Source organism: Sturnus vulgaris, chromosome 17, assembly GCF_052056855.1.
Source record: "Sturnus vulgaris isolate bStuVul1 chromosome 17, bStuVul1.hap1, whole genome shotgun sequence".
NCBI classification, from domain to species: Eukaryota; Metazoa; Chordata; class Aves; order Passeriformes; family Sturnidae; genus Sturnus; species Sturnus vulgaris.
In genome coordinates, this window is record NC_142259.1 from 13,409,939 (window position 1) to 13,437,343 (window position 27,405).

The following is a 27,405-nucleotide window of genomic DNA, read 5'->3' on the forward strand; positions in this document are numbered from 1 at the left end:
CGACCAAATCTCTCCTGACCTTTTTGTTTCTTCTGCATTTGAAAGACAAAGGGAGAATGGAGCAGGGAATATATATTGTTATATACATTAGGCATTTATTCTCATTTATTCTCTCTCCTTTTAATTTAAAACCACTCCTGTGGTGCTTGCTTAGCATTCTCCCACACTGTGCAGTTACATTTTTTTAGTTGCATTTTCTTTTTTCTGCCCTAAGCACATCAGTTTTTGCAAGGATCAGTCTCTCGTTTCCCCTTTACCATCACTCCTTGGCTTTTGTTTGCCCCACATCAGCTTTTAACCAGTGGGATCCCAACAAAGGCACCAAAGGAAATCCCAGTGAGGCCCCATCAGTGCCAAACATTTAGGTTTTGGGATTAAAAAGGTTCTGGGCCAGATATTGGGATTAAACCAGCCTGGGGCTTTGCTTTATTCTTCATCAGGGAGTGGAGGATGAACAGGAAACCTGAACAGAGGTTACCAGGCACAACCCCCAGCCTGAACTGTAAATCCTGGAAAACATCAAAACATCCCAAAAGAGCAAACAGAGGAAGGACAGGGAAGTTTGGGGGGTGCTGAGCTGCACAAGCCCTGGTTTTGCTGAGGTTGCAGAAGTTTATTTACCCAGAGCTGTGCAGAAATTGCTCCAAAAACATCTCGGAGGAGCCTCCCATTATCCTCCCCCCAGGATGAGAAAGATCCTCCCCAAGAAAACAGAGGAGCTGGAATTCACCACAATTGAGGTGAGCCCTGCAGTGCCATCCCCCAGCTCCTCCCTGGGCTCCACAGGGGATCCTGATCTTAAATTGGGATCCTGATCCTAAATTGGGATCCTGATCCTAAACTGGGATCACGCATTTTGGGATTATTGGATTGCCTGGGGTTTGGGTTTTCCCTCCACGTTTCTATGGATGGGATGACAGGACAATAACCCAAAAAACCTGTAAGTGCAACTGCTGGAATAGTTTTAGAGGCTGAACCATGTAAGAAATTAAATCCAAGTGCCCTCTACTGGCATTGGAGAGAGAGATGGGGCTGAGAGCGGGGGGAAAGGGAGGAGAGGAAGGAAGGGATGTGAGGCAATATTCAAAGGAAACTCAATAACGTGGGGATGGCTGAAAACCCCGATCAGCCAGCGGGGCTGTTAAAGGCTGGGCTGCTGCTCTAAAGCTCAGGACATAAGAACAGATTAAAGAACATTTTGCTGTGTGAGAGCAGGGTCAGGAGGGGTGTGAAACTGGTTGGGGGCGGGGAAAGGGAGATAAAACCCTTTTTGATGTCATGCCTGTGTTAGGACAGAATATCACTCTTCTTTTTTTACATATTAAAAAAATAAAAAGGTAAAAATCACCTTTTCCATTTCTCATCGGAAAAAATAGTGGTGGAAGCAAGGAAGAAGAAATCTTTTTGATTATTTAGCACTTCGTGTCGTTATTTTAAAGCTGAGTTGTGTAACAATGACATTACCACATGAATGTGGTCCTGGAAGAAATTATATCATCTATGCTTATGGGAACTTAATCCCTGAGGTGCCAGGAATGCTGGGATGGTGAGTGTGTGCACACACTGACAAAACAATTCATGGAAAATCTGTTTCAGGCAGACATTTCTGCATAGAACAACTCATTCCTGACCTGTTAGAAAAGCAGCATCTATGATTTTATTGCTGAGATGGAGTTTGCAGCATGGAGAAGTTCTGTGTCAAACAGAATTGTAGGGCACTGAGTTTTTATTGAGCTCAGTAATCCACAGGATGCTCTCAACTGCCTTCATAAAACTCCAAGCAAACTAACATTACTATAGACGAACTGCGGGGATATGGTAAAAAAAAAAAAATAAAAAAATAAAAAAAAAAAAAATAAAAAAAATAAAAAAAGCAGCAAACTTTGATAAACTGAGGCTTAAAAACACATACAATTCTGGGGGAATAATTTCCCAATGGTGTAACAAGAGCAGCGATGTTTTTCAGATTCTGAGGCCAGGATGGAGCCCAAACAGTCCCGAGACAAAGGAGCCGGGGGAGTGCCCGGCCAGAGGCAGGGGATGGGATTCAGCTGCCGAGGAAGAGCTCGGGAAGTGACAATATCGCCTGGGATTGTGGCAGCAGCGAGGGGAGGGATTGGGATTGCTGTGCCCTCTCCCCTGCCCTGCACAGCCTCACTTCCAGAATTGTCATAGCCCAGGTAATTCAGGAAGGGGCTGCAATATTTTATTGTCCCGGGAGAGATTTGCAGCTTTGCTTCTGTTCTGCACTCGGGGATTCTGCTGGATTCAGTTTGGGGAATTTTGGTGTACACTTATTTAATGACAGTAAAAACAAGGCACTTTTGGACATCTAAATTATCCTGCCACACGCTGAAACCTGCCTGAAAGAGTGACAGGACCTCGTGTGAGCCCAGGTCCATGCATTCGACTTTCTAATGAAAAAAAATCCAAACCAACAGCTGTATTTTGCATTTGATGGATTGGAATTTGTGAGAATCCCACAGAATTCCAGGTAACCAGCATTGGAGCAGCCTAAAAAAAAAGCTTCAAACCTCGCTCACCTTTCTGATATAAAAATAAATCCAAGCGTTGCCCTGTTCACCAGCGAGCTCTTTGAGCCTGAGCACATGTTGGTGTTTGATTACTGCCTTTAATATTGTCCATCTGTGGCAGGGCTGCCCTGCCAGTGCACACTCACCACAGCAGTAATCTGATTTTCAACAGCCAGCATCGTTTCCTCTGCTGGATCTTTAATATTTCACTGCCACCAGGTCGTGCAGATGGTTCTGCAGCAGTTTTGTGTGGGCACCTGAGCTGAGCTTTTTCCACACTGCTCCTCACCTGGCCCAGCCTAAACCTCACCTGGCCCAGCCTAAACCTCCTCTTGGGCCCGATATTAAACCAGAAACAGCTCCTGAGGATCAAAGTTACACGTGCAACAAGAAAAAAAAATAATAATAATAAAGGAAAAGCAAAAAAAAAAAAAGGAGAAGCTTGTCTTGCCTGAGTGTGGGCATCTCTCACCTGAATCTCACCAGGTTTCTCAAAGCTGGCCTGAGAAACAGCTCAGGTGTAATAAACACTGGGAAAAGGGAAATTAAACAAAGCATGCTCTTATTGTCTAAATATCTCTGCCTTGAATGTAAAAACAACTCCAAGGCATCCAAGAAGGATAAATAAGTGTAGGAAGAATAAAGTATTCTCCTCCTGGAGGTGTCTGATTTGAAGTCAACACTGCATTAACTTGCAAAAACTGCTGATTAATTTTAATTTTTTTTTTCTACACACAGTTATCAGCATATTTTAAATTCAGGCTAACAACTGGAACAAAAATCTTTAAATATCTGAGATGGCTGTTGGTGATAACAACTAGGCTGCTACATTAGTTTTAACTATCTCAGATTGCAAATTGAGATCTTCCAGGAGTACTTTGTGTTCTCTTGTTGGCAGGGCACAGATCAACTAAATGTATTAAGAAGTCAGATACAAAAAAAGTACTTAGATAAATGTGGTTGATACGTGGAGTCCAACAATAAATTGAAAACAGACAATATCCCACAAAAACAATGATTTGACTCCAAACTAACATCATATTTTTTCACCTTTTATAGGAACCATCAGTACAGCCTTACTAAGAGTCAATTAGGATTAAATTCAAGGTGAAGTTAAAAACGATCTAACAATGTCAATTTGGGGTGACCTCCAGCACATCTCAATGCCAAGGAATCAGCATTTATAAAACACTCACTTCTTGCAGAAATTACCAGCAGAACCCCCCGAATTTGCAGCCTGCAGAATCAGTAGTTGCTGAGGAAATTCTTGGCAGCCGAGTGCCCGTAAGAACAAAGCTACATCTGTGAACAACAAGCCTGAGGAACACGTTCTGCAAACCCCTAAATTCTATTTCCAGCCTCCAATACAGACATTTACAAGCAATTCTGCCAGGAACCAGCAGTAATTTTAGTGCAATGTTTGTTTCCAAGTTCTTGAAAGCACCTACTCTGTGTAAAGGACTGGGAATAGCAACTACCATCTTTACCCTGTCTACAGCAATTACATTTTCCCCCCCCCTTGAAGCTCAAAAAAAAAAAAAAAACCAAAAAAAAAGAGGCACAGACTGGATGGAAAGTGAGGAAATTTTTCTGAATTCTTCCCCTTTCAGCATATGGTTTAGTTTCTTTTTTTTTTTTTTTTTTTTCCAAGCTAGAACAATATGCTGTACAGGAGACAAGATGATGAATGCTTGATTTTGGGCTCAGTTAAAACAAACAACTTTCTCTAAAAGCACATGCTTTGTTTCAAAGTGACATTTGTAAAAGCCTCGATGTCCATATTATGTTACATCACTGCAGGTCAGCTCTGTGACTGACTCACAGGACCAGGGAAAAAAGGAGATTTCCCTTAACCCTCACCTTGCCACAACCCCTGTGTGCTCTGAAAGCAGAATTCAGGGTTTTTTACACCATTTCTTCATCTCTTTGCACTAATCAAGGCAGTCACAAACTTAAGCGACCCTGGTAATTTTGTTTGCTGAGAATGAATAAAACAGAAACAATCTCCCACCAAGATTAACCCAAGAAAGAATATTTCACAGTTTCCTTCACCAAGAAAGCTTTTCTGATGCTGATGAACCAAAATCCATCATTTTTTCACGTCCAAACTCTCAATACCAGCCCTGTTTGGGTCTCTCAGAGGCTTCAGTGTCACCATCCTCTCCTTCCCAGCACATTTTACAGGGAAAGGCAACTTTAAAAACCTGGTATTTCTGTGATAAATGTTGCCCTGTACTAAAATTCACATTTTAGCACTGCCATTCACCTTTAAATAGATAATTAAGGAGGTCAGAGTTATTTTTGCTGTCAGGGTTGAATTAGGTGGCCAAGGCCACATTTTGGCTAACAGCAAAAATGTGGAAGAGCAGAGAGGGATGTGCTGGGGTACAGGTGGGCAGCACTTCCCAAAAGAGGGGTTTGGTGGGGATGAAGCCAAGGAACTGCACAGCACTGCCAGGGGAAACACCCCAAAACCACAGGAGAACCACCCCACAAAATCCAGGGGAATCATTCCACAAAACCACAGAATCACCCCACAAAATCCAGGGGAATCATCCCACAAAACCACAGAATCACCCCACAAAATCCAGGAGAACCATCCCACAAAACCAGTGGAGAACCACCTCAAAAAACACCAGGGGAATCATCCCACAAAATCCAGGAGAACCACTCAAAAAAATCCAGGGGAATCACCGCCAAAAACCCCAGGGGACCCATCCCACAAAATCCAGGGGAACCAGCCCACAAAATGCAGGGTAATCACCCCACAAATTTCAGAGGATTCACCCCACAAATTCCAGGGGAATGACCCCCCAAACTCCAGAGAAAGCTGGAACCATAAACCCTTATCAAGCCCTGCTGTCTCCTTGGGAAGCCACAAAAAGGCTGAGAAGGCTCCAAACCCACAAAAAAAACCCACAAAAAAACCACCCAAACCCACCCCAGAGCTGCCTGGGCTCAGCTCTTACCTGCTCCTGTGAAATTCCTGAAGTTCTGCCCCCCTTCCCCATCCCTCCCAGGGGATTAAACCTTCTCATCACCTCCCAAATGAACCCAACTGGGCTGAGCCCAGTGCAGTCCTTAACCCCTTCTGGGCACCTGCAGACCCCCCTCAGCAGATTGACAAAAATCTCTTTTTTTTCTTGGCAGTTTTACTGTGCTAGGACTGTGTGGAGGCAGCAAAGTGGGAGAAAAGAGCAAAAAATTTATTTTCAAGTGTAGTCACAATGGCAATAAAAGACTTTGCATGGATTTAGTCTCACTGGAATTAAATTTGTGTTTCTGGCAGGGCTGCTCCACTCACTGCTGGAAGCACCAAAATCCTTCTGGTGTGGCTCAATCCTGGGTTCTTGGGGTAAAGGGAATTTTTTTCTGTAATATCTGAGACTGGTTCTGCTCTGTGACTGGGGTTGTGAATATTGATACAGCATTTTGTGGCAATAAACAGGGAGTAATAAAGTTATCTGGCCCTGAGTACTGAATTTGGTGAAGGGTTCCTGAACAGGGCATGTGATAATTATGTGCCTTTTCAATATGTGAAGCAGTAGTTAAAAATAATTTAAAAATTAATTAAAAAAAAAAAATAGAAAAAAGATTGCTTCAGCTCAATTTTACAAGCAAGCAATTTTTTCACAAGCAATTCTTTTCCTTCACTCATGGCAGCCATTGGCAGGGCTCAAAAGCTGCAGAGAAAAAACTTCCTGTGACGACAGAGTCCCAACATTCTGGGCTACTTCAGTTTCATTTACAGAAGTAATAAAATTTCAACATATACCAGCACAGAATCCATTTCTCCAGTGGACTCAAAACTGCTGACAGAAAAAAAAAAATTAAAAAAAGAAAATTCTTCAGCTTAATCCTCATTTCCCTTGTGTTTTCCAAACAACTCCAGTGAAGTAATCACAAACATCCCTGCAATTGGTGAACAAAGATGAGTCTGCAGAATTGGAATTGTGGTTTAAATGCCGTTGTGTTCAGGGTCTGTCCCGGTTATTCCCCGTGCCCCGTGATAAATAAAGGACCTTGCTGGGTGTAAAGGTGGCTGAAGGGGCACTGCTGGATTCTGCAGCACCTGCTCCCTCTGGCTGTGATAAAGAAGGAATTTGGACTTTGTCCCTTTCCGGTTTAAAGTCAAATCTCTGGTGCTTCCCGTGCACGAGGTTCTTTCCTCTGCCCTCCAGCAGGTGAGAGATTTCATAGGAAATGATGAAGTAAAAGCAAAGAGTGCTGATAAGAGGTTTGTTCTTCTTCGAGGCTTTTTGATAATGGGTTTTGAGAAAATGACATTTCTTTAAGGAATCCTTCTGCATCTTCAGCCTCCGTCGGGGCTGCTGCAGAATTTCCTGTTTTTGTGTTCTCAGAACTGCTGAGCTGATGAAGTTGCCAGTAAAGCCCAGGGTGTGTTATCCAGAAGAGGTGGAGTCTATAACAAATCCAGATTCTTCACTGATATTCTCACAGTGGGTGACTGTACAGAATTCAGAGCTATTCCCCCTCCATGGGCTCAGTCCCCACAGCCACAACTCCTCTGTGTTGATCTCCTTCAACTCCTTAAAATATCTCAAACTCCTCTGTGTTGATCTTCTTGAACTATCTCAAACTCCTCTGATTCTCTCCTGTCAGGTTTGGAGCACCCTGGGACAGTGGAAAGTGTCCCCAGGGGTGGGATGGAAATGAGCTTTAATGTCCAACCCAAAACCTCTATGATACCAATATAATTGAGTACCCAGATCATGATTTCTATTTGAAAATTTCCTAAGTACTCCTACTGAGTTAATCACAGCAGTATGAAGTAGGCTGATCACATAATTTATTCCCTCTCCTCTAATAACAGCCCCTGTCTCACATCTGGCACTCCCACACCCCTGGGTAACCACGGGGGTTATTCAGTTCAATCTCATCTCATGGAAACACATTTTATTTTATTTTATTTTTATTTTATTTTATTTTATTTTTTTCTTTTCGTGGAGCAAAGCTGGGTATAACAACCCCAATTCTTTCAGGCTGGGGATGCACAGGAGTCACTGGTGCTGCCCAGAGGGACGAGCAGGGGGTTGTGATTCAGGCTGGAGACCTGTGAGCAATCCCCAAGGATTGGTATCCCTTTATATGGCATCAAAGTGCCAGGGAGGGGAATAGAAAATAGAAATTTAACTAAAGAACCTTTGCTCCGTGCTCTCTATGCACAGAAGCAGCAGCAGGTTTTGGTTGGACACCCCAAACCTGCAGGTTTGCAGAACCCAGAGCAAAAATCCTGCAGAACTGCAGGGGCTTCTCACCTGTGTCCTCTCTGATTAGCTAGGAACATAATTCTGCAGAATTTACAGAATTCTCCTTTGCTTTCCAGGTGTCATCTTCACTCAAATAAAGAGAAAACAACAACTATTCCCTCCACAGGCAAGGTTTGTTTGATTTATGTCTTAATGTCACATCAACCACCAGAACACAGGGATATAAATAACAAACTTTGTTTGAAAATTGAAGCAGCAACTGATTTCTTTTTTGTTTCAAATGATAAGTATTAGTTTATTTAAAGATAAGGATGTCAAAATATACAGTATTGTAGCATTAAGATCAGTGTGGATTAAAATGTCAGGCCCCTGGTTCCCTGTACAGGCTAGGACTGAACAAACAGAAACCTTAATTTTCTGTAAAATTTATTACCTACAGTTATTACAGGAGTCTTGTGAAGCAGAGAGCTGCCTGGGCAGCTTTGATTTTGGTTGGTTGTTGTTTTTTTTTTTTTTTTAATTAGGATTAATTACAAGCAGGGATATAAACAAGTATCAGGATGAAGAACTAAGTTTCCTATGATCTAAGGAACATTAATTCCCGGCTGGCAGGCACGGCCCGGCGTTGGGGGACGTGGGTGCCCTCTTGTGTCCCATTAGAACCTTAAATAACTTTTAATTCGTTATCCCACCCCGCCGGGCCAAGAGAGGAGTGCCTCAATCACGTCAAGCCTTTGCATTTTTAGCGTTTTAATTTCCATTAATAACCAAGAGGAAGCAGGGGTTGATCAGCACGGATTCTGCCAGGCTGAAGGGCTCAGCTCCAATCTCAGCTCTGTCGAAACCCCACCAGAAGTGACTCGGCTGTTTTGGCGTTGAAGCAGAACATTTATCCCGGGGGAATAAATTAAATTTATCCCCTGGATTAAACCAAGGGGATCTCTGGTTTTCCCGGCTGCTTTCAAGCTCTCCAAAGCGCTGCCTGTGCCCTCCTCTGCACGTGCTTTGTTTTTCTGCCATTTATTGAATTCTCTGCCACCCTCAGCCCTGACTTACTCTCCCCGCTCCAAACCATGCACACCCCTTTCCTTTAAACACATTCCTTGGGGAAATCTTCAGAGCTGCTTCCCACAGGTGAGGAACGAACCAGCCACAACCTGCAGGGATGCCCCCGGTGTTTGCTTCAGCCTCGGGCGTTTGCTGCCAGCCAGGGGAAGGGAAAGGAGTCATTTCTGCTGCCAGGAGCTGCCAGAGAGCTGCTGAGCCTCCCCCCAGCAGCCAGGGCTGGGCTCTACTTGGATTTGCCAGCAGGGAGGATGGACACGGGGTCTGTCTGCACTTCTGCATCCGACATCCTTTTGGAGCCCTGTGCAACGAGAGGCACACGTTCAGAAAGCTTGCCGAGCGTTTCAGAACGGCCAGGTCTGCAGCTGGGCCTTAGACTTTTGTTACCAGGTATTTCCCACTGATTTAAATATTTCCCACTGATTTAATCTCCCCGCTTCTCTTCATTTACCCTTTATTTAAAATGCACGAGTATACGAGCACCATCTGCATCACGAGAATCACACAGAGTTCCTGCCTGTGATTCTGCTTAAACGTGGGGGTTATTTTAATAGAATTGTCTCAATTGGGCGTGGAAACAATTGTTTTCAGGACCCGGGCTCACACAGCAGAGCCAGGCTGTTGTGTGCCTGTAGTATTGGAGTTTTGGCCTGACTTTCTCTAAAATTTCCCTGCCCTAAACGCTTCACTGCAACCCTGCTAAGAGTCCTTGGAGCATGATGAATGGTGTATTATAGCCAGCCCTGCTCTGCTCTAGGTTAAAGGAACATTAAATACTTTTATGCATGACAGGTATTCGACAATGTTGGAGTGATAAAGCTTTTTTTACACTGCAAACCTAATTCTGGGTTTGGAACTGCTCCAAGACACTAATCCAGCTTAGATGAAGGAAATGTGTAGCTCTAACTATACCAACTACATTTTTCACTAACTGATAAAAACTTGGCTCTGGTTTAAGGTGCTTGGCCTAATTTTGGTAGCCTTGAAGCTGCCAAAACTTCAACAACACAAACCCACAAGCAGTGTTTGAGGTCACTGTCACCACTGTGGGGTGGCAGTGCTGTCTGTAGCCCAAACCATGGTAAACTGAAAATCCAGCATGACAAAAGCTAAAGGTGACTGACTTTGTGCTTTCCCTGGGATAGGAACCAGGCAGAATAATGTGTGAATTGTCTTTTCCTGGAACCCTGAGTTGCCACTTCAGGACAGCTCTGTGTTACACACAGAGAGTGAAATGTCTCCAGTTCCCTCATCCCCTTTAAGGAAGTAAAACCAGCAAGGTTTTTACACTGATAGGGCTCCACCTCACTGATCTTCTTTTAATCTTTCACCTTGGAGGATCCAAGTAGCCAAAAATCACAGTGGACTGACAAATCCCACCTAAAACTGATTGTAACCCCGTGCAGCTCAGCTGGCTGCAGTGCTTTGGCTTCTCCTTCCCCTGATGTTGAGTTTGGAGGATGCTCTGGAGCAGAATAAAAGGGTTTGGCCATTTACAGGCAGCAGCAAATTCATCCTTTATCCACCAACCTATACTGAGTGAGCTACTCATTCCAAATTCCCCCAGAAACCCTAAAAACCTCCACATCAGGTAAAGATTTCCCACATCACAGGAATAGAGGGGTCTGCAGCTCCAGCTCCTGTCTGGGCATGAACGAAGTCACTTCTAAACTGATCAAGGGATACAATTAATAAATTGATAAATAAGATGATACAATTTGCCTTTCTTCCTATAAAAGGGTGGAGGGAGCAGACAGGAGAGGAGGCTCCTTGGAGATAATCCCCATTTTGCCTCATTTAGCACTCATTTTGCAGAGGTCACTGCTATTTGCTCACTGCAGTCTCCTGCTGCACCCATTTTCAAGGTGCTTGCTGATTAAAGCAGGAAGATCAGACCGGCCCATGGTTCTTGTTGAACTGGAATTTCCAAGCCCTGTGCGAATGAAAGAACTTTGTTCTGCCGTTTTTAACAGGTTCCAGCTCTGCCCTGGGATTCGGGATGTGGTTTTGGATTCAGGAGCTCAGGCACCCCCAGGTTTGTGACACTGAAGCTGGAACGTGCTGGTTTGGGCAGAGCATTTTAAAGTGCACACACAGCAACATCGTGGTGCTGGAGTATTTATTTTTTTTCCCAGATTTTGCTCAGGAGAAGCCTGGGTCAGTGCAGCACATACTCAGAATAAATCCGAATATTTTCCACGTGCTGAGAACTCCCAGCTCCTGACAACTGGACTATGAGTTATTCCAGCTCAGGAAACAATGTTATTAATCTTTTTTTTTCCCCTTTCTTTTCCTTTCTAATCTAATCTTTCAAAGACTCCCTAAATACATTTGCTACAGTTTATAAATTAATCTCTTTTACTATAGGAACAACCTTATCTGTGCTCAAGCCCTGCAGCTGGGCAGTGATGCTGTTTACTTGCATAAATAGGCTCCAGTTGTAGCCAAAATTTCTGCATTTGTAGCCAAAATTCCAGCATTTTTAACTCAGCTGGGAGCCGAGGCTGGAGCTGTAATGTTTTAATCTGCATTCCTGCACTGTGACATCCTCCTGCTCTGAGCCACTCCCAGGGGAATCAGGATCCAGGAGGGGGTGGTGTTAAAATACAGAATAGGATTGTTCAGTGAGCACAGGCTGGGGGAGCTGCTGGATCCCCTCTTCAACATCTCCTGCTCCCATTTTATCAACAAAAAGCTGAATTTTTCTGCTGACTTCTTCCCGGACAATCGAGCCGTTATCCTGACGTGTGTGTGATCTCATACTTTTAGATCAATGATTACTCGGAGATGAGGAGATGATTTTTTTAGCATTGCAGAATGAGTTTCTGAGCTCTTGGTGTTATTCAAAGACAGGTAATAATTTTCCGTGGAAGTTTTCCTCATTGTTATGTGGTTTGCTGCCACTTCGGAGCACAATAAACTGACCAAATCAACTTTACTGCGGTCAAAAATGTCTTTTTTTTTTTAAGAGTTAATGGGAGAGGGAAGCTGCAGGAGCACTCTCTATAATTGCAGCAGAAGATAAGGGACTGCACAGGCAAATTGGGGCAAGCAGAAGAAAAAGAAATCCTACAGAACATCTCTGCTTCCTCTGCATTGATTCTGTTTAATTCCTCTTGCCTTGATCTAAAAGTTTTTCTTGCCCTTTCAATCCAAGCCACCTTTCCTGCCTCTCTCTGTGTCTTTCATGAATTTTGAAGGTGTTTCCTCACTCCTCCAAATCTCCCTTTTTGGAATAAATCTAAATTTGTGTCTTCTGTTCAACTCCACGAAGGAGCTTTGATTTTCATCACCTCCCTTGATTTTGACCTTGCAGGGATTTTGTTTGGCAGGGATATCCCAGCCCCACCTCCACTTTCCCTTAATTAACACAAATTAATTAATTCGTAGGAACACCGACTCATCCCCAAACCCCATCCTGCCTCAATCACCACCTCGAGGCCTGAATTTCCCTTCCTTTCCCAAAACCTTGCTGTTCTTTGTCCCAATTCCTGCTGTTGAAGCTGAAGCACAAATCCCCCACGGACCAAACCCTGCGTGCAGCTGGGAAATGGCAAAAAGAGGGAAAAAAAAAAAAAAGGAAAAAAAAAAGGAACGTACAAGGCCTTTAAAGAAGCCTCCCAGGGATTGCCTCTTCTCTGCCTTCTTGTAGGGGGGTTCCTTGGTGTCCCCACCGTTCTGGATGGAGTCAGGGTCACCTGCTGGTCCCTCCCGGGGCTCTGGCTGCTCCTTGCCCTTCTGCTTGCCCAGCTCCAGCGTGGATTTCTTGTCTTTGGAGCCTTCTTTGCTCCTCTGGCCCCCAGGGTCGCTGTCAGATGGGGCAGGAGGCTTCTCTGTGGCGTTTAAAGTCTGTGGAGGTTTCAAACAGGTTATTTTTAGTGAGGAATAGGAAGGGTTCAGGAGAGCCGTAAATATGTTAGGGAGGGAAAAAATAGAATTTGAAAAAAAAAAAAATTAAAAAATGAAAGGCCACCTGGGAGGGAGGAATCCTGCTGCCCAGCAGGTTTTGATTTGCAGAGGTTGGGGATGAGCTCCTGCAGTGTTGGCTCAGGGAAGGAGCCCTGCTGGAATTCCATGAGCAAAGACTGAGAGATCAAACCATCCCTGAGTGGAACAACTCCACTGATGTGTGTGCTGGAGCTGCTGGGGGAGCACAGAACTGGCACACAGAGTCACTGCCCACTGAAATAACCCCAGAGTCTGCACCCCAAACAGGGAAAGCACCCAAAAAGTGCAGGGGAAATATCTGAGAGAGGACAAAAAAAAATCAAAAGACTCCATAAAGCAAAGGATGAAAAGAAATTGTCTGTGAATGATCAACACTCCACCCAAAAATTAACACCACGGGGTTTGGCTGTGGAAGGCCAGAACATCACAGAAAATTTCATGTTCAAGTGCAAAAGAAGAGACAGGAAATCTTCCAAAAAAACCACAATCACAAGGCATCTGTCTAGAGTAAAGGGAAAGATTCTGGATCTCAGAGAAGTTCAGAATATATCTGAAGTGCACACAAGAAAAATTATAGCTGGCACACAGAGGATCAGCCAATGAAATTGTCACTGTTTGGAAAGCAGTAAATGAGGGTGTTTTTGCCAGGAAATGTGTTTGCAAATAGGATTTTCTTTTTTCTTATGCAAAGAAAACCTCCAAAACCTCCATATGGCTTTATTTATTACCATCATTAAAACAGCACAAATTTGCCATGTTGAAAAGCTGGAAATCTCACATCTGCCCTCAGGCCGTGGCCCAAGCTTAATGCTGTGTATTTTTCCAGCTTTGGGAATTTTACCATTAGTCTTGAAATATTTGGTGTTCTTCTGAAGGCCTGGGGTTATGTGCTTAGCTTTCATTCAAAACAAAAACATTTTCAGATATCAGAGAAAACCCTCAACACAGAAACTCTAGAGAAACAGAATGTAAATACACCTCTTGCATTTAAAAATAAAAAAAAATGTTCAAGCCTGTCTAATTTTGGGGAAACAAGAATGAGAGGGGACAACAATCCTATTGCCTGCCTTTTTCACTCAATTCAGCTTTTCTTGCTACCCAGTCTTTAAAAAGTTCCATGTTTAAATCACAGAACCCATTTAATGCATTCAGGCTTGACCAGGAGACTCAACTCCACTAAATATGAGCTTTTGGAATTATTTCTTTTTCCAAAGATCCATATATGTGGGTAAATATTTCCTCACACCTGGATTGATCTGCTCTTAGGCTTAAAAAATTCCAATCTTTGTGCAGGAGGGGATCAGTTATTTATATTTCAGCAAAGCAGATTCGGTGGGGTCCATAAATATGTTAGGGAGAAAAAAAAATAAAATAAAAAAAAAAATGGGAGCAGGACACATTTTCCTCACCTGGAAAATGACATTTTGCAGTGCCCAGGGGGTTCAGGAGCTCTCCCAGCACAAGGATGGACACAAAACAAATGGAATGTTGTGCAGTTGGTACCCAAGACCCTTCTCACTGGAATTTGGCTCAGCTCACCTGTGAAATGATTCTCTGGTGGAATTGTAAATGTTCACCTCCACTGCAGCAACAACCACAGCTCTGGGACTGAGCCCAGACAGAGCTGAGTTCAAAGGGGCCAGAAGAGCCTGGAACCCTCAGAAACACTCTGGGAAATCTGTGGCTTTGCTCTGTGGGTGTAAAATTTAGAGTTTTCCTCCCCACACGTGCCAAAGCAGAATGGTCCCCATGGCTGAGAGCAGGGGGGGGGCTTTGATGTCAGGCAGACAAAACACTTTTTAAAAAATATCCATAATACATTTTCCAGGCTAAAAAAACCCCAAAAAACTAAAAAAAACCCAACTCAAACCCTATCAGATAATCTCTTTGAGGTGTTTCATATTAACCTTGAAAGGCAGGAAATTGGCATATTTGATATTGATGGGAGCAGCTCAGGAAATGCAGAATGAAAGATGTTAATGCTCCTTATTGCAAAGGGGAGCTGCTCCTGGCAGTTTGCTTTGTCTTCCCTCAACATTAGCAGTGCCACTGAAATTAAAAAAAAAAAAAAAAAGAAAAATGGACAATATTTTCCCTGTTATCTTACAGGAGACCTCGGTCCAAGGCTGATTTTTTAAGCCCAGGAGTTTTGGAGTGCTGCTGAAATTTCTGGAGGGTGCAGAGGGGCAGGGATGGGAAGGGGAGAAGAATCACAGCATTCCAGAGACACTAGGGCAGAATTTAAGGAAATCCTTTACAAAGAAATCCCCAAAAAAGGAAGAATTCAGCAGCAGATCCAATTTTCCTTGAGCTCCTCTGTGGAATAAAACTGTTCTGCTTTACACCAGGGCAAGGGAGAGGAGGAGGAAGAACAATAAATTGATTTACAAAAATGGAAGGAAGCTGGCTGCTCATGAAAATAATGAAATAGATCCAGGGATGAAGCTTTTGGTGCCTTAGCCACATCATTTCACAAAACTCTTGTATATGAAATAAGGATTAAGTGTCACAAGACAAGGCCCTTCTATATTTAGGATGCTTTTAGCAACATAATTCATAAAAAATAACCTTGGTGTCATCAGACATTGTGAAAATAGGAAGAGAGAGAAATAATTTTACAGTTATTGAGAAAAGGAAATTCTGAAATGTCAGTTTTGAAAGCAACTTCAGCTTTCCTCTTAAAGGAACTGTCTGTACACAGAACCTTGTTTTATCTCTCATTACTGAGAGATGAATTCTGAATATCTTCCCTTGCAGCAGATAAGGGTTTGGCTCTCAGATTTTGTATTTCTGATGAAAATGTGATTTTTCTGAAGCATTTTGAAAGCCATGAAGAATAAAATGCAAATAGCACACCCAAAGGTTGGGTTTAGATTTTATGAACACAGAACGAAAAAAAAAAAAAACCAGAACAAGAAACAAATATTTTCATGGCTTTTGTTACATTGCAATGACCAGTTTTCATTCTCACTTTCATTTCTCTTTTGTAGAGTTTCCACCTGAACGATTCCTTCCTCAGAACACAAGTAAATCAACAAAGTAAAAATAATTCTGTGTGTATTTAGTTCCACTGCCTGAGCCAAGGTACTTGCAGAAAGTCAAAAAGCAGCAAGAGAGAGGAAGAAGACTGAACATAAACTCACTAATTATTTTAAGAAAAGGAACACACCCAGAAAAAGCTTTTTTTAAAAAAAAAAATGATGTTGACTCTTTAAGATCTTGTTTAATATGAATAGATAAAAGAAACAGGTAAGTTATGTGTGAATATATGAAGCTCAGTGAGTGTAGCACTTTCCTCTCAGTGATTTTTACATTTCAAGAGGCAGAGCTGGGTGGAAGGGGGTGACAAGAACCCATCACCAGAAGATGGAAAAATCCAGGCCAAAAATAAAAAGTTCCACTTACGTGGTGGTGCCTGGGGCTGGGAGCATCTCCCTCTTCTGAACTGGGGGTCCCTCCAGCACCCTTGACTGACTAAAATAACAAAGGGTCCTGTTTGAGGCATCCAGTCGGGATGAAAACTCACAGGAATCAAGGTTTCATTTGGAATTATTCCCATCTCCAGGGAGGATTTTGTTGGTTCTTTTCTCACCAGTCAGGTTTCCCACCATGGCCTGAGCAGGGATCATTTCAGCCACTAAACAAGAACCTGCTCTCAACCCTGCTGCTGGAATTTTCTAGGAAATAACTTTTCCTTGCTTTTCAGATCTAAATCTGTTCTACAAGACCTGGTGGGATTTGCTGTCTATTTATCCACCCTACTAAGTGCACGTGCTGTGAATAATTAAAGCCCACTCAGCTTTAGGGAGGTGTTTTTCTATTTTGTCATCAGCATCCATTTAATCCCGGTTTTTGCTTTCCAGTTTATTCCTGCAGTCCTTAAATCTCTAAATAATAATTCTCCTTGCTTCCCACACTTCCCAGCCAGGACAATCCAAGCAGAGCCTGAGGCTGCAGCACTGGAAGGTCACTCAGAGCAAACCTTGACTCTGAAATATCTTTTTAAGGTAAAATCCCTTGTTTCCATCTAGATTGAAAAGTGAGAACCCACTGTTTGACCACACTGAGAAAATATTACAAGCTTGGTGGGAATTAGGTTAAGCTTAAGTTACAATTAGTGCTACAAAAGAGACAACAGGAACGAGCATTAGCGTTTAAAAATGTGTTGGAGGGTTCATTGTGTTCTCCCGGGTGCCACAGAAACCACAGAGCTCAGCAGCAAAGCGTAAAATAAACTCCAGGATTTCAGAGTGCCCAAATTTAAATGTCATTTTTCATTGCAGAAGTTCAATGAAAACAATGAAAGGATGTGACTTTTGTTCTAAATTTATCTCGGCCGGAATTGTGGTTTGCTGCTGCTCTGCATTTGTAACGTGGAGCACAACAGCACCAGCCTGATCCCACACGTGGGGCTACTGCACCTCAGCCCCCGATTTTCCTATAAAACCACAAAAGTCAATCCATGGCAGCAGCAGGAATGGAAATGAAACCATTCCCTGGCAATTCCTGGCTTTTGTGGGGGGTGTGCCGGGAAGGTGGCACTGCTGAGCCCGGTGTGTGTGTGCTTTACCTGAGCACGAGCTGCAGAGAAGGAGGGGAGGAAGCTCAGTGTGGTCTGTGCTGGGGACAAACCCGGTCCAGAGCACACGAGGATAAGATCTACTCTGCATTTGTGTTTTAGCGAGCCCCCAATTGCCTTTAGGGAAAAAAAAAAAATAAATTCTGGTCTATCTGTGATCAGCGTTACGTTTTCCCCTACAAACACCCCAAACCCAGCTAAAAATAGCTCTGCTTTAGCCAACCTCTCTAATCCACATTGTATTTTTATTATAATTATTTTTAACCAAAAATAACAGAGTAAAGACCTTGAGGTCTAGACAAAGCTCCCTCTTGCTGCCAGTGAGATGAGGATGAAACAACCCCAAGGATTTCTCTCCAGAGCACTCCTGACCTCTTATCCTTGCCTCTGGTCACTTGGGCTTGCTGCTGGCCAAGGCTTCCCAAAAAGTTTTCTGCAGCGAGCAGAGGGGATTGGGATGGTTTTAAATGGAGGAGGGTGGGGAGAGCCAATACCCCGCTGCATCTGTGACAACATAAAAGAGTTCTTCTCGATTCTAAATGCTCTTTATTGCCTGAAAGTTTGATTATGTGGGGAAGTAGGGCAGCACAGGGACTGCAGATGATTTGGGAATTTTTTTTCCTCTGGGAAGCAGGATTAGATTCCACTTTCTGCCTTTCCTATTTCCCACCTGATGGACCTTTGAGGAGTGACTGCCTCCTTCCCTTTGGGTTTACCGGACCCACAGAAACTGCCAGAAAAAGTTGTGCCACTAAAAAAACAATTCCTAGGAGAGAGTGCAGGACAGGACACAGCACAGGGAGCTCAGCCAGTGCCACGGCCAGCGGGAGATGGATTTGCAGGAGGTTTGGAGATGGATTTGGAGGAGGTTTGGAGATGGATTTGGAGGAGGGCTTGGAGATGGATTTGGAGGAGGTTTGGAGATGGATTTGGAGGAGGGCTTGGAGATGGATTTGGAGGAGGTTTGGAGATGGATCTGGAGGAGGTTTGGAGATAGGTTCCTCCCGGAGCATCCCACCGGGGGATGCGGCTTGTGAAGCGGAGCATCCTCAGTGTCGTGACCTCTGGAGCTCCCTGGGCCACCTCGGCGGGGCAAAGGCCACCAGAGCCCTGGGGACATTCCGGGAGGAGCCGCGAGAGGGAGATGCAGGACGGGGAATGCGCGGGGAGATGCGGGGAGAAATCCCAGCCGCGCATCCCCGAGCATCCCTGAGCATCCCTGAACATCCCTGAGCATCCCCGAGCATCCCTGAACATCCCTGAACATCCCTGAACATCCCTGAGCATCCCTGAGTATCCCTGAACATCCCTGAACATCCCTGAGCATCCCCGAGCATCCCTGAACATCCCTGAACATCCCTGAACATCCCTGAGCATCCCTGAGTATCCCTGAACATCCCTGAACATCCCTGAGCATCCCTGAGTATCCCTGAGCATCCCTGAACATCCCTGAACATCCCTGAGCATCCCTGCCCATCCCTGTGCATCCCTGAGCATCCCTGAGCATTCCTGAGCATTCCTGAACATCCCTGAACATCCCTGAGCATCCCTGAACATCCCTGAGCATCCCTGTGCATCCCTGAGCATTCCTGAACATCTCTGAGCATCCTTGAGCATCCCTGCGCATCCCTGCAGATCCCTGTGCATCCCTGTGCATCCCTGTGCATCCCTGTGCATCCCTGAGCATTCCTGAGCATTCCTGAACATCCCTGAACATCCCTCAGCATCCCTGAGCATCCCTGCGCCCTCCCGGACAAGGGCAAAGTGTTTTCCAAGCCTCGCCTCCCCAAAACCCTCCGAGCTCCCGAAGGGAAGAGCTGCTCTTACCAGCTTAAAAAACTTCCTCAGGTTTGTCTTGGGCGTTTTGCTCTCCGCCCCTCGCGGTTTCACCTCGGTGCTCTCTGCGCTCTTGCTCTCGTCCCTGTCGGGAGCCACGGCCTCGAGAGCCACCTCTGCCTTCTCATTGCTCACGGCCTCTGCTTCTTCCGAGGAGTTCTGAGTTGGGAAAGAACGTGGGAAAAAACATTCAGGCTCAATCCGTGAGGAGTTGGTTGGGTTTTTTAAAATTTTACAATCAAACCGGGTATAAAAGCATCCTCAGCTTCACTGTTCTCCTCGTGTTGCTTCAGGAGTTTGATTAATCCCAATTGAAAAGAAGTAAATAAGTGTTGAAATCCCACCAGTTTATATAAATGAAAGAAATAACCTTTCTTGAGTTGCTGGTTCCCAGTCACAAGAATCTAGCTTTGATTACAATGTCAAAAGAATTAAAATGAAATTACAGCAATGCATGTCCTGAGGAGATGAGGCTACAGTAAATCCAGTAAATATGAGGAAAATCATACTCAGGAATTTGCACTCCAAAGCAGAATTAAGATTATTTAAAACACACTATGGACACTGTTAATGGCTGAAACCTGGCCTTGGACACTTCCAGAGATGGGGCAGCCACAGCTTCTCTGGGAATCTGTATCAGGACCTCACATCCCTCACAGGGAAGAATTCCTTCCCAGTATCCCACCTAAACCTCCTCTGTGTCAGTTTGAAGCCATTACCCCTGTCCTGTCACTTCTTTATTCTTACTTGTCACCACATTCTTGTGTTTGGCCTCTGCCACTTTTATTGTGGACAATATTTCCTGTTCCCCTTCACAGCAGTTTTCCTGTGTGCTCTTGTCATTTCCCTTTCTGAGCAAATAAAATCCCAATTTATTTAGTCCAAGTCATCCAATAGATTGACTCAGTATTCTATTACACCTTTTAGTTCTGTCATATTTTTAAGTTGCAGGGAACTCCACATTCAGGAAGGGGACCCATCATGGACTCCTGCAGCAGCAGGAGAGATTTTGCTTTGTTCCTGACTCCTCTTTTGTGGAAGAAACAACATTTTGGGGGTGGGGCAGCAGGGAGAAGAATGATGAGGGAATAAATATTCCTTATTCCCTGAGATGGCTACAGCACACCCCACATCCCCATGGAATTGTAGATTTAATTTATATTTATGAACAGCTTTGAGATAATCAATCTATAATAATTTCACTCTGGATCTCTGGCTTTTCACACATCCAATATCATCAATTCCCCATCTCTTTGCTGGAAGGAAATGGCTCAGAGCAGAGACAGTGGCTCAGAAAAGCAGGGCTCAGCTCCAGGGATCTCACCATTCCCAGAGGGCAGGCTGGGATCACTCTGCTGCATCCCAAAGGAGTTTGGGCTCTGCACTGGAACTGGTGGCACAACCAACAAAAGCACCCTGGGATCAAATGCCAAGCTCCAAAAAGCACTGTCCACTTCAATTAGGGTTAGTCAGCTATTCACAGATTATTTCAAACATCAGGGATTTTTTTTACACATTCCTTCAGGACATTCTGCAGGACAGCAGGGAATGGCTTCACGCTGAAAGAAGGGAAATGTGGGTTGGATACCCAGAGGAAATTCCTCCCTGGGAGGGTGCTCAGGGCCTGGCACAGTTTTCCAGAGCAGCTGTGGCTTCCCCTGGAGCCCTGGAAGGGTCCCAGGCCAGGCTGGACATTGGGGTTTGGAGAACCTGGGACAGTGGGGCTGGATGGGCTCTAAGATCCCCCAAAGCCAAACCAGTCTGGGATTCTGCTTCACCCACTCATTAACTAGTTTGCTGTTTGCACATCAGCCAAAAGTGCACGGTTTTCCTGCAGTTGCATGGCAAGAGTTGCTTAAAATTCAAGTTTTTTAACTAAACACATCTGCTTTTAAAGACAGATCCCAGAGCAGGGTAAATAACTCTGCCTTGATCACCTTCCACCCTGGCCTGGCCTGCTTTGATCAGATAAATGTGGAGCATCATGTTTCTCTGCCCTGATCACATATCTACCAGGCCTTGAAAGCAGCTTTCCAACACAAATATTGGAAATTGCCCACTGTAATTCCCTATTAGTATTCCTTCTGGGGAAAAAAAAAAAAAAAAAAAAAAAAAAAATGAGAAAGCCAAGAAAAATGCTGGCACAGCAAATATTTGAGTAACAGTCGTGAAAATTCTGGTGAAGACTGATCAGGAAATGGTGCAAATACAAAGTGGCTCCCAGCTGAGAAGCTGAATAAGGAATTTTTCATTTTCCCTTTCCATATTTATTCCTCTGCAGGCAGAGCAGCAGCATTAAGTGCCACGTGTTGACAGGCACTTCATTAGCTGCACTTTGAAGTGAAAGCTCATCAGGAGATGGATATTTAAGAGACTGCCTGGAAAGGGAAGCTGGAGCTGAATCCTGGGTCTAGTGAGTCTTGTGGTTGCTGTTTGTGAGTTCAAAAGACTCTGAATTCTGCACCTATTTGAGTTTGGATTCTCTGTTCTAGCAAAAGGACAGTGCATTAAATGTGCCAGAAAAAAAAAAAAAATTCACTGCAGAAGATCCCACAGAACCTTCAAACCAAGCTGAGTTTGAGGCCAACCTCAATCTCACCTCTCCTGATTTTATTTAGTTTTGAGCTGACTGACTCACCGAGGTCTTTCATCAAAGGAAATATAAAATATTATTCTCTGCCAAGAAAACTCAATGAAGCAACATCAGCCTTTTACAGGTAATGCTCAAACAGGCAGAGTTTGGTTTTTTGGTTTTTTTAAAAATTCTTAGGACTAAATTCAGTTTTCTACTTCAGTTTTCTGGAGGGAATTTCTGCAAAAAACATTTGGTCTCAGCATGATCCCAGACCCAAGAAGTTCCAAGTAAGCAGAAAGGAGCTCGTTTAACAAAGTTCAGATTTCACAGCCTATTGTAATTCAGTGCATTTGTGGAAATGCTTTAATCACCCCTTAATATTGCTGGATACAACCAAATCTGCTTGGAGGGGTAGAGAATTCCCTAGAAAACTTTCTAAGCCCTGACATAAAGAGCTGAGGGTGATGTAGGAGAAATCGAACCCAGCATTATCAACTAACAGCAGTGAAAGAAGATTTTGGTCCAAGGTTCCTACCCTGAGCTGTGAGAGCCCAGAATTGAAGATTTTCACAGGTTTGAGGTGCTCAGGGCAGGTACCAAGCCCGATTTCAGCTCTGAGATTTGAGGAGCTGCTGTGAGCAGAGCCTACATTATACAGTACTAAAAATATCTAGAATTCATTTGGTCTAAAATGTCAAAATCAGATTTTGAAATCTTACCAAAACTTATCAGATTAATAATTTAAACCAACCATCCCCACTGATTTCTCCCCCTCAGGAGTGATTTTCACTATTTTTCTGCAAGAAAATTTTCCCTTCTTGTATGTTTTGTCTTTTTTTCCCAAAGACCTTGATACTTCATGATGAAATTACTGGGTTCAGACCAGATTTATTGCTGCTTTACACTGAAATTACACCCAGCAGCCTGCCAGAATGCCTCTGCTTTCCCTTATTTCATCCTGATGTTCAGCACACATCCTGCTCCCCAACTCTGTTTTCAAATAACCCAGATTACTCAGAGAAGGTTTCTGTAACAATAACAACCACAGAAAAATCTTCCCTCTCCCTTTTCCCAACTTTCCTCTCATTCCAAGCACCTGATTCACCCTGGGAAATTCTGTTCCAAGTGGCAAATGTTTAAAGCTTTGATTATTTTCAAGCATGTTTTCTCTGTAAGTATCAAAATATACCTTCAATTTTTTTTTATTAACATAAATAAATTATCCAAATATTTAATTTATGTTAAATAGTCGATATTTGGAATAAGCAATATTCCCACTGCAGCTCCAGTGGGAAAACACAGCTAAAGAAGCTGCAGGAGCAGCTCAGAGGCATCTGGGTGTTTGGAAGCAGCAAATTTGTGAGATTTGAGCTTGAGCAGAAGCCCAGAAAAGCAGTTATTCAACATCCAGTGACTCAGTAAAGTTTCATACAGCCCTTCTGTGAAATGAAATTAAGAATGAATAAACTTTATCTTCTAAACGTGAGGATTGTGGAAACAGGAACTGTGGTTTTAGAGCTGGCCCTAGATTTAGTTAAAATCATTCTTTAAATTGAGGAACAATGTGCCTCCCTAGGCAATTGTGACCCCGAATTTCAAGGCTGATCTGCTCTGCCACAGAACATTTTCTGTTGGTAAGAACAGACCCAGCTGATCCCAGGTGGGCATCTGATACTTTCCAGACGTTAAAAGCAAAGAAATGAAATGAGATTTTAGAGCTTTATCTCTATTAATGATAAATTTTAATAAAGAACGCTGTGATCTCCGGGGGATATTTAACAGAAGAGAACAACATCCCTGACTCCATAAAACCAATCAAAATACCCGAGATAAATCCGTGTCCCTGATGTGGGGACAGGTGGGATCTGCTGCCCGTGGTGGCTTTGGCTGCTTTGCTGCATCTTGGGCTGGAATTCAGTGAATTCCTGCAGGGATTGCCCAGCTCCCAGCCCCGGTACCTTTTTCCAGAAGAGTTTGCTCAGGGGCAGGGGAGTGGCCGAGCCTTTGTCCTTGGTGGCCTCCCGGGGGGTTTCAGTGGCCACTGCCTGCACAGGGGCCGTGGTCTCTGGCATTTTTGGGTTCTGCTTGGCTGGTGGCTCTTGGGAGGGAGGGACATTTCTGTCTGCTTTCACACAGGTCACAGCAGGCTGCTCAGGGCTCTGGCAATAAAAATGACAATAAAATAAAAATGGGGAACAAATCCAGCACTCCCAGGCATCACCTGGGGCAGGTGAGCATCACCTCTCCCCACTCAGCTGCATCCCTGCCCTTCCTTGAGCAAAAAGACACAGCAAAGCCAGCACACAGAAAAAGAAATTAAAACACTTAAGAGTCTGAACATGCCAGCAAGAATTCCCTTTTTCCTCCATTGCACAGATAATTCCACTCCTGCTACTCACTTTGGTGTTGGTTGTCTGCTGGGTTTCTTTTGCAGCCTGAAGGGAAACAAAACACAAAGATGAGTCTGTCTGAGGCAGCACTGCAGTTCCACACGCCAGGAATTGTGTGTGGCACCAATTATTTAATTTTTTAGTGAATGTGAGTGCAAGTCCTGGCTCCTGCAGCCATGGAAACTGATCCTTGGAAGAGGGATGCCAGCTCCCATCCTTGTACCTGCACCAGCCTGGTGCTTGTAGTGCTCAACTTGTCCTTTACAAATACGTGTATTTATATATGGATTCCCGGATTCCCGTTCCCATTCAGCTCAGGTAAATCATCGCAGAGAATTTAAAGGTATGAACGGATTTTTCTGGGTGCTCACGGACAGCAGAGCTGGGTGGTTTTTATGGGAATCCCACATCACCATCAGGGATGTGCTCCCGTCACCTTCCAGCAGGAGGCTTGGATTTCTGGGATCCAAAACACGAAATCCTGGAATCCCAGGGCACGGAACAGCAGCTCGGGCTGCACTGTTTCAACTGCAGCTCTGCAGGTGCTGGAGCTTGGTTCCACCCATCCTCTCTTATTTCTGGTGGGATTTCCTTCAGTAAAAACATTCAGTGATGGGGCTCCTGATTCCATCACAAAGCCAGGAGGATCCTGTTAAATCCCTCCTTGGCCAGGGATGTTATCTCTCATCTAGCAGAGCTCACACTGAAGAATTACCTGAGCTGAACAAAAACAAAAACAAAAACAAAAAAAAAAAAAAAAAAAAAAAAAAAAAAAAATCAAAAATCATCCAGCAGCCTGGCACAGACTGTGGGAAGTTCTCGACAGAACAGGTGAGATATTTTACAGGGCAGGTGAGATATTCTGCAGGGGAGTTATTTTGCAGGAGCCAAGAACTTGGGTTTTTGGGGGTTTTTTTTGGGTTTTTTTGTGGTCAGCTCTGACAAACAACATCCAGAACAGGGGGTGAGAACAAGGGTGAGGGTTCCATGGGCTGGGCTCAGCGTTAGTGCTGGGAGTGAGGGATTCTCCCTTCTCCTCCGAGGGAAAATTCCACCCATCAGCAGAGTTACAAAAATCAGCATGGAATGAAGGGCCAACGTGCACGGATGGGAAGAGCATCACAAGCTGCTTTAAAGTTAGGAATTCGTAACACAGGAGCCTGAAAAACAATATTTCTGTGAACTCCCAGCCAATCTAAGCTGGATTTAGGCAGAGAAGGGTATTTGGTAGAGAAAGCACTGTCAGAGGAGACAGTGAAGTGTTTAAACACAAATATATCTATTGAAACCATCATTTCAAATAAAGGAATTGGTTATCTATTCATACAGCACAGAAAGCATCGCAAATTTAAAGATATAAATGATATTTTACTTTATTTTTTTATACTAGAAGTGGTAACTCCAGGGCCTGCCTGTCACATCCTTGCTCTGAGTTGAATTCTCAATTTTAATCAGCCTTACAAGCAAATTGTTGGCACCATTTGAATCCCTCTCCTTGATTCCTAATAGGCCATAAATGATATAAAGTCATAAAGTTCCTGCTTTTGTATTTTGGATGTGGAAAGAAACCCTGTGAGAATAAATGTAGAAACAAGAAAAAACCTATTTTAAAAGTGATATTTTATAAGAAGGATTTTACTGGTGTAAACACTTACTGCTCTTGCATTCCTTCAAGGTAAGTGTTGTCATTCCAGACAAAGAACTCTTTAAATTTCCAGTAAATATTCCGAGGAATTTTCTCATTGCAAGTTATTGCAAGATTAATTGTTGGAACTGAATCTTTTAAAAATGCCAGCCAGGTTTGGTTTTTACCAGGAAGCCTTAACTCATTATGAACAAGTAATTAATATTTTAATTTTATGAAGAAATGAAGCTGAGATCTCAGATTTAAGTCATTGGCAAGAACTGCACACTTTAATTCATTTGGAATATTATTATTCCTTCAGTCATTTGCAGATGACTTTTTTTTTCCCCCCCTTCAAAAATGAAGTAGTGGAAAGAACATTTTTGGTTTTTAAATGTATTAAAGAATGTTCTATGTCCTTGAATATAAAGCCCCCTACTCACCAGAAATTCCACGTGGGTGTCTGGAGGGAGAATTCAAGATTAATTATGTTCCTCCCCCACTGGAAGGGTCTCTGCTTCTGCATTCTCTGGGTTAAAAAGCTGCAATTCTCTGCTTCCCTGCCATGATTATCTTCAGGGAATGCAGAAATCCCCAAATATGGAGCTTGAGACCAAATGGTTCTGGTGATTTTTGGAGTTTTGGTGATTTTGGGGTTTTAATATAAAACCTCATATCCTCTGAAACAACCATTTGCTTGACTGTGCATTTTAAGCACTTTAAAATACCCATCAAACCCAGATTTTTTTTTTTACTTCCAACTAAAGTAGTAAACTAAAATTAATTTTCTTGTTTGCAGGGAGAAATCCCTATTTCTACAGGAAATTCCATGTTCCAGCCTCCTCTGTGCTGTATCAGATGCCCCAAAAATGCCAATTTTAGCCAAGTTCTGGTGTGCATTGATGATATCAGACCTGAGCTGAGCTCCCAAACCTCTCTGTTCCAGGCTCTGCACAATTCATTGTTTGTCAGCACCTCTGACTTGATTTTGGTTTTTAGTGGCATGGGGGGGGGGGTTAGTCAGTGTTAGTAACGGGGCAGGAATTGCTGCAGGAACTGTTGCAGGAATTGCTGCAGGAATTGCTGCAGGAATTGTTGCCGGAATTATGGCAGGAATTGCTGCAGGAATTGTGGAAGGAACTGTTGAAGGAATCGCTGCAGGAATTGCAGCAGGAATCGTTGCAGGAATTGCTGCAGGAATTGCAGCAGGAATTGCTGCAGGAACTGTGGCAGGAATTACAGCAGGAATCGCTGCAGGAATTGCTGCAGGAACTGTGGCAGGAATTGCAGCAGGAATCGCTGCAGGAATCGCTGCAGGAATTACAGCAGGAATTGCAGCAGGAATCGCTGCAGGAATCGCTGCAATTGCAGCAGGAATCGCTGCAGGAATCGCTGCAGGAATTACAGCAGGAATTGCAGCAGGAATTGCTGCAGGAACTGTGGCAGGAATTACAGCAGGAATCGCTGCAGGAATCGCTGCAGGAATCGCTGCAGGAATGGCAGCAGAACCCCGAGCTCACAGCGGGCTCAGGGGGAGGAACACCGCAGCTCAGGACGGTTTCCATCCCCCCGGCACATCTGGCCAGATGCCGCAGGGAGCTGCCCCGTGTCGGTGCCCGCAGC

General features: G+C 43.9%; 1 protein-coding gene across 1 annotated transcript in view; it reads right to left on the reverse strand.

Annotated features, from left to right (window-relative positions):
* Nucleotides 1-8,028: 8,028 nt before the first annotated feature.
* BCAS1 (brain enriched myelin associated protein 1) overlaps nt 8,029-27,405 on the reverse strand; it is a 35,706-nt gene continuing 16,329 nt past the window's right edge. The window contains 6 exon segments of the mRNA XM_088175226.1: nt 8,029-9,131; nt 12,431-12,679; nt 16,184-16,252; nt 19,185-19,352; nt 23,727-23,927; nt 24,168-24,203. Coding sequence (XP_088031352.1) covers nt 9,057-9,131; nt 12,431-12,679; nt 16,184-16,252; nt 19,185-19,352; nt 23,727-23,927; nt 24,168-24,203 — 798 coding nt within the window. The 3' untranslated portion in view covers nt 8,029-9,056.